The sequence below is a fragment of the Aulostomus chinensis genome, chromosome 9 (genome assembly GCF_037954235.1).
Source record: "Aulostomus chinensis isolate RoL2024-O1b breed Wild chromosome 9, RoL_Achi_v1.0, whole genome shotgun sequence".
Classification (NCBI taxonomy): Eukaryota; Metazoa; Chordata; class Actinopteri; order Syngnathiformes; family Aulostomidae; genus Aulostomus; species Aulostomus chinensis.
Genome location: NC_141328.1, coordinates 12,312,549 through 12,324,999, shown reverse-complemented (window position 1 = coordinate 12,324,999; position 12,451 = coordinate 12,312,549). Strand labels below are relative to the sequence as shown.

The following is a 12,451-nucleotide window of genomic DNA, read 5'->3' as shown; positions in this document are numbered from 1 at the left end:
CAATTGTACTTACAGTGCTGGTTTATTTACTGTACAAATAAAAACAGTTAAGCACTGCTTTTTAATGACATTGTATATGGAAATACAGTATTAACAGAAGATGATAGTTAACTGCAAATTAAGTTCCTCACTATACAATTTAAATACAGTATCACTGTGTTTATTTGCCACTATCACTAGAATCACCCATATTCTAAAATATTTCAATTAAATGCAGAAAACTAGAAAATTGTTCACCCAATTATTCATTTCAGATATTTGGTGAACAGGAATATGATAAAACAGGTTACCAAACTTTTCAGAGCAAGTACTACTATGTACTAAACCAAACTTCCAAGTATCACTCAGATACCATCAATACAACAATGTTTTTTTTTATTGCATATAATAACATAACATAACAGAATATTGCAATTATAAACAAGAAAACAAAAATGCCAGTCCGGCCCACAAGCTCAAAATATTAACAGACAAACTTCACAATTCTACATTTTTTAAAAACACATCGGCAATTTAATTTGCATTTGCAATTACTGTAACATTTGCATGAACAATGCAACAGGACATTCTAAAAACTGTAAAATGCAAAAACAGAAATGATAAGAAACTTTTTAGAGAGAGAAATCCTCTTATTACCCAGTCACTTGACAAAAAGGTCTATGGCCTCTTACATGCCCTGACATTGGAGACCCAGAATCCCAGTTGGAGCTCTATAATTAAAGAAGAAAACGCATTAAGAATGACATTTGTTACGGTTACTTTGGATTGCACTACATATGTGAGGAGGGTCTAAGACAGTGATGTCAGAGGTGTGTCAAGGTACTCTTGACACGTTCCAGGAAGGATTTTGAACCTGTAAATCACAACTTCAAGTCCCAACTTACAACTTTATAGCGTTACAGGCAAGTTATGCCAAACTGAGCGCAAGGACTTCTGGTAGCGAGATGTAAACAAGGCAACATGTCAGGTGTGCTGCCATGTGGGTGGTAGCGAAGGCCAGGAGCCTCGACAGACCAGACCTGGGCAGTAGAAGCTGGATCTGAGGACATGGCACGTCCGGATTAAAAAAAAAAAAAACTTCACTCTTCCCATTAGGGGGAAAATGTGTTCTCTTCAAAAACACCATAAAAATAGTACATGTTAATATTTTAACTTTTTTTCATGAAATATTTTAATCAACCTCAGTCCTGATCATAACTAACAAATATTCAGAATTTCTTTACCCTTGTTGATTCAAAGATTTATGACAAAAAAGTATACAAAAATATTTACATATAATATTTTAATGGTGTTTTGGAAGAGGACAGATTTGTCCCTTAACAGGAAGAGAGTGTGTTTTGTTTTGTTTTTTAAACTGACACTGCAAAATTTTTAGTGTGTTATTTTTACAAAAATTTGCGATGCCATCATAAACACCGGCATTTAAGAGGTTAAAATTCTGAAATTGATTGAATATTTGGTAGTTATGATTAGGATTGGAGTTGATTCAAAGATTTATGAAAAAAAATACACACACACACACACACACACACACACACATATATATGGCTAAAAACAACCACTGTGAAGATGTCAAGAAAATTAAACTTGCAAAGGACACTTTTGTCCCTAACAGTGTACAAGGGTTAAATAAACCAACTTGAACTTTTAATGCAAAAGCTATTATCAGAATCTCACCTGCATCTAGTCAGTTAGCCAATTGAACTCAGTGAAGTTCCGAATGAAGGAGATTACATGGGGGTTCATGTATGAAGTCTTCCGCTTCACCAGTCTCCCGGTCCTTCGGCTGGTCTGCTCCTTGGCACTGCACTTGGTGGAGTCGGGATTAATCCTGACTAAAAACCTATGAACATGAGTATAGGAGTTAGGGGCTGGGACAATATGTACATGTTAAAAAATAACTGGCCAGGAAATCACAATTGTTTACGGGACATTAACCACTCTCCTTCGGCAACCGTTTGCAGAACATCTGTCATGCAGTGTTAATTTTGACAGCCATTTTAATTTTAGTCTTAGTCCTTGTCTTCTTCACCAAAATGCTAATTAGTCACATTTAGTCATTTCTATCTTTAATAGCTTTAATCTAGGTCTTAGTCAACAACAATTAAAAATATTTTAGTCGTCAATTTTTGTTGTCATTTGCTTTTACATTTGAATCTTTCTTTCAATCAAACTAAACAAGATAATAAATACCTCTGAATAAACTCCAGTGTTGTGCTGGCTTCTACCTGATACTCTAAGTTGAACACATAGTAACAGGCAAAGAGAGCTGCCAAGGCAGTGGTGAAGTCAGCCAGGTGAGCAGCAGGTGGGATTACGACCCTCCCCTCGATCGACAGCATCCATTTTTTTGCAGTCAGAATCGTCTCTCCTTGGTAAAGAGTCATTACAAAAATTAAGTTATTAGCAATACATTCTATAAATGATTTGCTCAACATGAATGACTTTAAAAACAGAGCAGGGAGCATACATATCTTCCAAGTGGAGAAGAAATAACACGATAAGCAAAATTAGAGAACTATTTACAGGAAAAGGTTTTTAGAAACCAGTGAATCAAGTGGATGTGAAACTTACCAAGCATGATGATCCTTGGAGTGATGAGGAGAGACAGCTGGGCCTCTGCGTCTGCAGGCGTGGTAGTCACCTATGAACGCCAGCACAGATAAGAGTTACATAAAACAAACCAGATGGTATATTATCTCTAGGAAAGAAAAAGCTTTTTGAAATTTGTTAATAAGAAAGCAATTTGCCATATTTTTGTTTCTCCAATTGTTTGTGCATGTTTACACCCCTTAGAAATAAAAAAATGAACTAAGTACCACACTAACCTTATGCCAGACTACATACATTTTCTCTTAATAATTAAAATATTGTGCACACAGTGGACAAGTTACTTTACCCAGCATGCACTACAAAAGAATTGAGATAGAAGCTTGCACCATGTGGGTTATAATGTGAGGTGAGGTCTATCAATGAAAAAGTGCTCAATCACCAATCACATAAAGGTACCCTCAAACAATATACCTGGCCTGAAACCCATTGCGTCACACTATTCACAAACAAACTTCAAACACCTAGGAAGACAGGATTGCCAGATGCAAACCTGCATTTACTTGAACCCAAGTACAAGGTGCCATTGGAAGCTTGCCAACCTGCAATACAATTTGAGGGGTGTAAAATGTTTCACTCGAATCAGGGAAAATGATTCTGCTGCAATAAATGTGACAATTAAGTGTTAAAAAAAACACTAAAAAAAATGTAAATAAAAATAGTAAGTAAGTAAGGAGCTTACATCAGCAAGGAGAAAAAAGTGACTCCTCTTGCTCTTTGAAGTGTGCCAACATCACCAGCATCGCTGCTAGGCCATCAGTTCCTTCTCGGTCCTTCTTTAAGGCTTCCTTCAGAACAGCTCTTACTTCCTTCCTCCGCCTTGTAATCTGATTACTGAAGAAATCCAGGAGTCTTTTACCCTTTTTGTCCAAGTCTTCATTCAGTCTTGAGTATAATTCAACATTGGTGAGAGTGGTGAAGTGTGACAATAAAAACTTCTGTGAAAAGAGAAATGGCCACTCTTTACCCACTTCCAGAATGCTTGGGGAAGGGTTTGCGTTGATGTATTCCCGCTGTTTGGCATAAGTGATAGCCATTAGGTCTTCTACCCTTCCACTCTCAGCGCCCTTGAGTCCCTCTCGACTGAATATATCCAACATCTCAAGCTTCTTTTGCTCTAATGATGCTGATGTTTCCCCATCCGGATAGTCCTCTGGCTGCCAACGAACACACCCGTAGCTGTCGACTCTTGTGCATGTAGCTGCTGCTGGCTGGTCATCATCACTATCCTCATCATCTCTCTGGGTGCGTTTGGGCTTCCTCAGACGGGTAAGAGTGTTGCCTCGATTCAAATATTCTACTCTGGTCTTAAGCTGATTTATAACACTGAGGTACCCACATCCAATTAGCTCCCCCTCTTCATTTTTGTCTAAAAAGCAATTTGGATATTTTTGAGTGATAGCTTTTGCCACTACCATGCACTCTCTGCGAGTAGGATTCAATGAATGCTCTCTCATCGCATCAACAGTGACTCTCATCAAGTGTCTGCGGTCCTCCAGAGCTGGCCTCTCAGCAGCATCTACTGCTCTTCTAAGAGTCGGCCTCCCTTTGTTCCATGGTACCTCAAAACTGTCCACCCATACAGAGATGGGACTGATGGGTGTTATGCTGGAAGAGGCAACTGGCAGTGGCTCAGGCGAGGAAGGGGTCAGCTGTAGATTGGCAGAACCTGCATCAAACATGTATAAGTGAAAGCACAGAAAAGGTTGTGACTAGTTTGATACCACAAAATAAAGTCCTCCAGATTTTCTATACAACACCATAAAGATACAGGTCTGTAAGTAGTTATTTTTTATTAATCTGTCAATCATGAAGTGGAACAAACTTAAATTCTCTGCCATTAAAGTCACAAATGAATGTGCAAAAAAACAAACAAAAACACAGGAAAACAGTTTAATATGTTCGGACATAAAGTCATAAATCTGTAATGAAAAACTCCAATCTAATGAGCTGAAATCAGAGAATATGGACTTCTTTTCTTTACAAAATGATGATTGAATGATTGCTGATTAATTAGTCATTAATTGTTGCAGCTCAGCTAATATGTTAATTAAAGCAACTGTAATCTCACCTCCTGTCAAGGAAAGAAGAATTTTTCTGCACTGAATTGGTGTGAGCAGATGTTTGAGGTCATCTTCTTGAATGAACTGCAGATCATCTGGTCCTTCAACACCTACTTTGGTCACCAACTCATTGACTAAAGTTTCAAGTTTTGCTTCATCTAGCTGTGGTAGCACGGTCTGTATTGCCTTCTCAATGGAGTCCATTACTCATTCTTCTGAAACACAGAATGATGCAGAGCAACAAGATTAAGACCAAATCGAGTATATGCAGAAAGAGGGTAATAATCTGCAAATTTGTCCACAGTCAAACACTGATACTGTGCCTCTGAGTTGCTTTGTAGGCAATACACACCAAGATCCACAACAGGCACAGACTGATACTGCTGGACAACCAAATGCAAGTTTGACTCATTTATCAGTATCAACAGTATTTTCCCAAATAGATACCCTGTGTCATATTGGTCCACTACAACAGTCATGCCTCTTTTATACAGAGTGCCTTTGAAAGTGACAGAGGGTGTTTCAATTGTGTGTTCTGGGTGGAGACCCTTGTGACTGACAGCTCTCTGAATGCCAATCTGGTACAGTTGGACATCAAATTTACTTGGTTGGCTCATTTGCAGAGTTGGTGGAAATAAGCTACCAGCATGTAAATATGCTTGTAGCAACTGGTGCCTTTCTGCTAAGGTACTGCAGAGGTTTTTAAAGTTATGCAGTTTCCTTGCACACTACTTAAAATATGAGTGCTTGCTTTCAAAGTGCAATGTCCACAACCAAATAAGGGGACCAAATCAAAGAATGAGTTCTGGGTAATGGACAAGATAGTGGTGCTTAGGTTTTAGGGTCTTTTCTGGGAATGTGGCAGTTCTTAGCTGGATTTATTCCTCAATGAGAATCTTCAGGTATGCTACTTGGTTGGCATGGATCTTGGGTGCACATATCAAATCCCCAATTTCTCTGAGCTTTAAACACAACTGCCACACCTGATCATCAAGCGGATTTTTAATTTTGTCTCCAACCAGAATAGGAAAGAGACGTAAGAGGCACCAGTTTTGTGTGTTGATGGAGGTGAGACTATTGAGAGGGGAGGGCACTTTGCTGTAGTCCCTGATGAACCGCCGACAGAAACTGGCAAAGCCCAGGAAGCGTTGAAGCTCCTTTCGGGATGTGGGGGTGGGCCACTCAGCCACGGCCTGAATCTTTCTAGGGTCAGGGCGAAGTTGGCCAGCCTCGGTAAGGAAGCTTACCGAGGGGGAATGGAAGTCGCACTTCTCTGGCTTAACGAAAAGGCGATTCTCCATAAGGCGCTGAAGGACCAGGCGAACATGTTGTTCATGTTCCTTGCGGGTGCGGGAAAAAATGAGAATGTCATCCAGGTAGACGAAGACAAACCTGTGCAACATGTCTCTCAGGATGTCATTCATGAGGCTCTGGAAGACAGCTTGGGCATTAGTGAGCCCAAATGGCATTACTAAGTACTCAAAGTGCCCCAGGGGTGTGTTGAAGGCCGTCTTCCACTCGTCTCCCTCCCGAATTCTGATGAGGTGGTATGCGTTGCGGAGGTCCAACTTAGTGAAAACCTGTGCGTGGCAGAGTGGTTCAAACGAGGGATCAATTAATGGAAGTGGGGACTTGTCCTTGATGGTGATCTCGTTGAGACCACGGAAATCAATGCATGGCCTGAGAGAGTTGTCCTTTTTAACAAAAAAGAATCCCGCACCAACAGGGGATGATGAGGGATGGATCAGGCCAGCGGCGAGGGACTCCTTTAAATAAGTCTCCATCGCCTCCTTCTCAGGACGTGACAGGTTGTACAGACGACTGGAGGGAAGAGGAGCACCCGGGAGGAGATTGATGGCACAATCATAGGGTCGGTGGGGGGGTAGGGAGCGTGCCAAGTCTTTGCTGAACACAGGAGCCAGGTCATGATAGGTTTGAGGGACGTTGGATAAGTCAGGAGGAATTGGGATGATGCTAGAGGGCCTGGAGCTGGGAATGGCTGACTGAAGACATATCCAATGACAACTTGTGCTCCAGTTTGTAATGGTGGAAGTAGACCAGTTTATGTGGGTTTGTGCTGTCTTAGCCAGGGGAGACCCAGGACCAGAGGGGAATGAGGTGAGGGAATTACAAAAAAATGAATCTGTTCACGGTGATTACCAGAAAGGATAAGTGTGAGGGGTATGGTTTGGTGTGTGACCAGGGAAATGAGACGTCCATCAAGAGCATTAACTCTCTCGGGGTGTGGCAACGGCTCTAGGGGGATACTGTGTTCCTCGATGAAACTGTTGTAAAAACAAAATTATCATCTTCCCCAGAGTCCAAAACAACCGGAGCCTGAGCAGAGTCTTGGGACCATAAAAGGGTGGATGGGAATGAGCTTCTTGACGGAGAGTTACCGGAAGAAGAGATCTGACTCACCACTAAACTCTCCTCTAGTGGCCCTCTCTTAACCTATTATCTAACATAATGCTTAGTGATATTAGATCCTTGAGAGAGGTAGGTTCATCCCGAGTTGCCAATTCGTCTTTCAGACCCTCAGACAGTCCCTTTAGAAAGATGGCCTTGAGAGCCTGGTTATCCCCCTCCCAATGGGACTTAAATTGAGAAAAAGAACTCAACACAGGCGAGCCCCCCTCCCAAAGAGCAGTGGCCCATTTAGCTGCATTACCCCTGAGCAGATTGACCATATACGCTATTTTTGCCTCATCAGACGAATAACTGGAGGGCTGTAGCCTAAACACTAACTCGCAGTTAAAGAGGAATCACCCACAGGACCCGAAATCCCCAGTGTAAGGCTCTGGTGGAGACACAAAAGGTTCTCTACACGGTTGGGGGGTATGAGAGAAAGAAGCAGGATCTGAGGCAGCAGGAGTACTCACAGGGGAAGCTGAAGGGAGCTGTAGTGACAGTGCACTGAGCAGAGTGTGGAGTTGAACCACCTGACGAGAGAGTTCATCCAGAGAGCCAGCTATGCTACGTAGCATGCCTTCGTGCTGTCCCAACAGGGCTCCTTGGTTGGAGATGGCCTCAGACATCCTGTCCGATTTCGCTGGATCCATTTCGTTGGGCCAGTGGATTACTGTGATGGTATGAAACCGGGGGTTGTAGTGGAGGATCCAAGAGCTTAAATCGGAGACAGGTTGAGGGTGCAATAGAAATGGATTTATTAAACAAGGTGGAAACTGGAAGGTGATGGGTTGTGAGGAGGGCCGGCATGGTGTGGGCTTGTGGAGGCACTGCGAACAGAGAAGACAAGCAGAGAGCTGATGAACACGTGGGCAACAGCAACATAAATATGTTAATGGCCTAGGCCAGAATACTCCAAGAAGGAGATCAAGCTTGCTTAGCGTAAGTAGTAAGAAGCTTCTTAGAGGGCCAACAAACCACAGAAGACATGGAATCCACTGGCAAGGGTGAAGCCTCCAAGAGCCGGTTTTGTAGGTGGGTGATGACGTGATTCCTCCCAGGTGTGCAGCTGCCGGAGCCACGCCCACTCCTCATGCAGCAGAGGGAGCAGGAAGGCAGGGAGTTTATGGGGGAGGAATCCCCACATTTTGAGCAGCATGCCCTCCCAACTACTCCCCATCAGTTTTGACCTCACATGGCTTGTTATTTGCATCACTGCCTAGGTATGTGAACTGTGATATAGTCCGATTCAGTTGACCATAGGTGAAGTGTTTGCCCACTGTCCCAAAGTGCTTAATGTACATAGCAAGATCAACTGTAACAATCCCTTCAAACAGGTCATGACCCAGGCATGGAGGGAGTCCTGGCTGGCAAACATGATAGTATTTCAACTGATTGAAAACTGAGTCGAACTTTATTCCCCTCGTCATTTCCTGGTTTAGGGCTACAGGTGCCACACTGTTTTTGTAACTCTCTATGGTTCTTTTGGGACCAGATTTGGTGGGATCTGTTAAAAAAAGACTCTCTGTCTATGACACAGTAACGGCAAAAATGTTTGCTTTTACTGAAGTTTTCAGTAAACCCGCCAATAATGTGTGACCCCAGATTATCTCCAGTAATGGCAATCACTGTGCCTTTTACCTTCCCCTCATCACCAAATTCAATTCCATTGTCCTCCATTTCTTTTAAGTCACAGACTAAAGTGGAGAACATTTTTTCTTGTCCAAAAAAATGGAAATCTTCCTCTCTGCACAACATAACAAGCTGCATTGGATCGATGGAAGACCTGTTGTGCGGTGCAATCTCAGCAAGTGTCATGTACATAGCCAGTATTTTGTGTTTTTTTTCTGCCTGAGCCCAGTGGGTTCGCAACTTCAAATGAATCCTGATACAAGATGACAGACAATGAAGATGGTGAATTTCGTAAAAGAATATTCTCTTTAATGTTTTTACCATCTGTTGAAGTACGCCGACTTCACCGGGTCCGTTGATGAGAAGAGATCAACCAGAGTCATCTGCTTTAGACAAATCAACACTTTATTTCACACAACAAAGCAGACACAGATATATCTGGAGACCCCAATACATGCACCTTGAGAGTGCAGCAGAGAGTCTGAATAAGATATTAACAGACAGTGAATATATGCTTGAAGCCACACCTTTTTTGCATACGTAATTTTACACTCATGCATATCACACTTCTTGATTAATACATCTGCAGACTCAGGTCGTCTTGTCCTGTTGTTTTCGTCATTCAGCCTTGACAGTTCGGGCGCAACTAGCAGCCTGCACAACTTAATACAAACAATCACGTCATGTACTTATACACAATCAACTCCTGATATAATGGTGACATATGAACAGAACATGATCAAAAGCTCATTTTCTCACACATCTCTTACATCTTCCAGAACATCAGGAGTTGTTTCTGTGGCAGTTTTAGCTTGGACATACTGTTCTTTAACAGAGTTCTGAGCAAGGAGTGATTTTATTGTATCTTTGATGGGCACATACTGGTAGAACCTCTCTTTGCCTTTAGCATCAATGCCCAAATAAGTCTTAGCTGGCTCAACATAGCTAAATCTGCTCTTAAAGAAGGTTTTACGGGTTTGATCTGTTCTAAACACACCTTCATTGCACATTTTCAGAAGGTTATCTTTTGAGAGATCATCGATGATACTCTTAATATCGCTTTCTGGCACATTCAGCTTTGTTAACTCTTCATGCATCCTAGACAAAAGATGAGTCAAACCAGTGTTGTGCACCTCTTGTATTTTCTCTATTAAGGTCTGAATTGTACTGGCTGGTAACAGCATTTTAGCCTGCATTCGGAGATAAAACATGGCCAGATTGTTCATAAAATCATCTGTGTCCACTTCAGGATTTGTGTTATCATTATCATTAGCATCGTCAAAGATTGTCTCAAAAGTGTGACCTGGTTCACAGTCTGCTGACATATTCATGCTGGCACTAGTGATGTTAATAGCACTGGTAGAAGCATGGCTACTACATGGAGAACTAGAGATCTTTTTGTGCTTCCGGTTCAAGTGTGAGGCAAAGGATGAACGGACACGAAAATATTTTGAACAGTTAGTATAGGGGCATGACACCTTTTTTGCCATCCTTAATATGCCAATTAAGATGTTCTAGTAAGGTTGAAAAGTTTGCTGAAACAAAGCTACAGCCTTCAACAGTGCAAGCCAAATCAACTCCATCAATTTGCCTTTCAAGTGCTGGTTTAGCGGTCCTCTTGTGAAAGCAGTACATGTGGCTTTGAACGTGTCACAAAAGTGGCAAAGCAGTTAGCTACGCCACATGGATATCTAAAGTTAGCTAGATTTCTGTGTAGTTTTAAATGACGAACAAGTGCAGGTACTGAAGCTGTAGTGAAATTACAGTGTTTGCATGAATAATTCATTTTGGTTAACAGCTAACTGGATACCTGTGTGCTCCTAGTGATGGTAACGTAACTCACCTATTTTCTGGAAGTCACAGCGGGTATTCGGTGGAGGATCCGCAATTCCTGGACGAAAACACTTAGAGACCGAGGGTGGAAAAAAATATTCTCCCACTGTAGCGAAAAAATACAATAAAAACGGCACAACTCCGCAGAAGCAGGCTTTAAATGGGTCTCCATCGAGTGATACGTCTGGGCTTGTCCGTTAGCGATGACGTCACTGGCCCGTTCAAGTGTGACCGTTGAACACTCTTGAAATTTAAAGAGACATTTATGAAGCCCATTTCCCCACGTGAAAAAAAAGTAAAACTTTGGTTAATAAAAATTAAAATCCCATGGGTAGGTCATTATGAGTAAAAAGTCACAATTATAAGATAAGAAGTCATAAATGTGATAGAAAAGGTCAAAATTCTGATAAAATGAAAAAAGATTAAAACTTAGAAAAAATATATGTATATATATATATATATATATATATATACATATATTTTTTCTAAGTTTTGATCTTTTATATATATATATATATGTAGAGAGAGAGAGAGAGAGAGAGAGAAAGATATATATATATAAATCAACCCAGTCTCACGTCAAAACGTAAAAAGGCGACGTTTGTCCACAGTGCAAAACGTATCAGTTCTACAATAAAGGCCTAAAAATTGTGAAATGTGTACGTTTTTTCCAATATTCTTTTCAATTGGAGCGCTGGAAGGTCATGTGACTCTTTCATGCGGGCCACTCCAAACAAAAATATGCCGGCCGCTCCTGTCATTTTCGGAGGAAAGTGCCTTATTCTGAGATAGTTTTGATTTAATAAAGCATTCTGATGACATTTCTAAAGAAAAATATGCATTTTTTTCATAATCTTTGCTCAGTTCTTGTGTATAATCTTTGGTTTGTTCGTTATTACAATGAATCTTTCACCTCTTGGAAGAGAGTTGTTACAGTGTCACGTTTTCTACTGTTGCTATGGTGGTTGCTAAGGATGCTACTCGCGTCATTCCAAGTTTTCTGCAGTTGTTATGGTTAAAACCACGGAAACCTAAATGGCATTTATGTTATTGTATTTTGTGGTTACATTGCATCGTTATCTGAATTGATAATATATTTGTGTGATTGTTGACTAATAAAAATAATATAAAACAAATTGCCCCAGGAATTACCATCAAAATATAAAATAGCTACGCTTGTTTGTTGTTGCTGTTTGTGTGATTGTTGATTATAACTATTCAATAAAAATAATATGAAATGGATTTTAGTGCGCTGCACGGTGGTGCAGTGGTTAGCACTGTGGCCTCACAGCAAGAAGATTCCGGGTTCGAGTCCTGGCTCAGGCACAGGATCTTTCTGTGTGGAGTTTGCATGTTCTCCCCATGTCTGCGTGGGTTCTCTCCGGGTACTCCGGCTTCTTCCCACCATCCAAAAACATGCAATTGGGGACTAGGCTGATTGAATACTCTAAATTGACCGTAGGTATGAATGTGAGTGAGAATGGTTGCTCGTCTCTCTATGTTGGCCCTGCGATGGACTGGCGACCTGTCCAGGGTGTACCCCGCCTCGCCTGTTGACGCTGGAATAGGCTCCAGCCCCCCGCGACCCTTAATGTGTAGGAATAAGCGGAAGATAATGATGGATGGACGATGGATTTTAGTGCCCCAGGAATTACAAATATCAGCTTCTGGGGAAGTTGGCCCCCGTTCTTCCGTGAGAAATTCCGGAAGTTTTCGCTAACTCCGAGTAAAAAAAAAACTAAAACATTTTTAATACTTTCTCTTTTGATTAATAAGACAATCAACAAATTCATTTAATTTCTGGATGTTTATTCAACCTACAAAGTGCATTTGTAACCATTATAGATCTAACAATCAGCAATAAGAATATAAACAATGATTCAAACTCATGGGCGTGGTCTGCT

General features: G+C 41.3%; 1 protein-coding gene across 2 annotated transcripts; it reads right to left on the bottom strand.

Annotated features, from left to right (window-relative positions):
- Positions 1-326: 326 nt before the first annotated feature.
- On the bottom strand, positions 327-8,205 carry LOC147255820 (uncharacterized). 2 transcript variants are annotated; one of them, XM_086212654.1, is made up of 9 exons: positions 8,061-8,205; positions 7,556-7,912; positions 4,682-4,888; positions 3,293-4,279; positions 3,104-3,152; positions 2,575-2,644; positions 2,194-2,371; positions 1,678-1,843; positions 327-710 (listed from the first exon to the last, which is right to left on the bottom strand). In XM_086212654.1, exons 5-8 carry the CDS (start codon positions 3,107-3,109, stop codon positions 1,684-1,686), a joined length of 414 nt encoding a protein of 137 aa, XP_086068780.1. In that variant the 5' UTR covers positions 3,110-3,152; positions 3,293-4,279; positions 4,682-4,888; positions 7,556-7,912; positions 8,061-8,205; the 3' UTR covers positions 327-710; positions 1,678-1,683. The 2 variants fall into 2 exon arrangements, with proteins under 2 accessions (XP_086068780.1, XP_086068779.1); XM_086212653.1 differs by lacking the exons at positions 327-710; positions 1,678-1,843; positions 2,194-2,371; positions 2,575-2,644 and having other exon boundaries at positions 3,092-4,279.
- Positions 8,206-12,451: the final 4,246 nt, after the last annotated feature.

Excerpts from the sequence above, each read along its gene's own strand:
- LOC147255820 (XM_086212653.1), bottom strand. The coding sequence starts at position 4,877 with ATGGACTCCATTGAGAAGGCAATACAGACCGTGCTACCACAGCTAGAT. Across the intron at positions 4,280-4,681 it reads TCTTCTTTCCTTGACAGGAG|GTTCTGCCAATCTACAGCTG; the intron begins GTGAGATTACAG and ends TGTTTGATGCAG.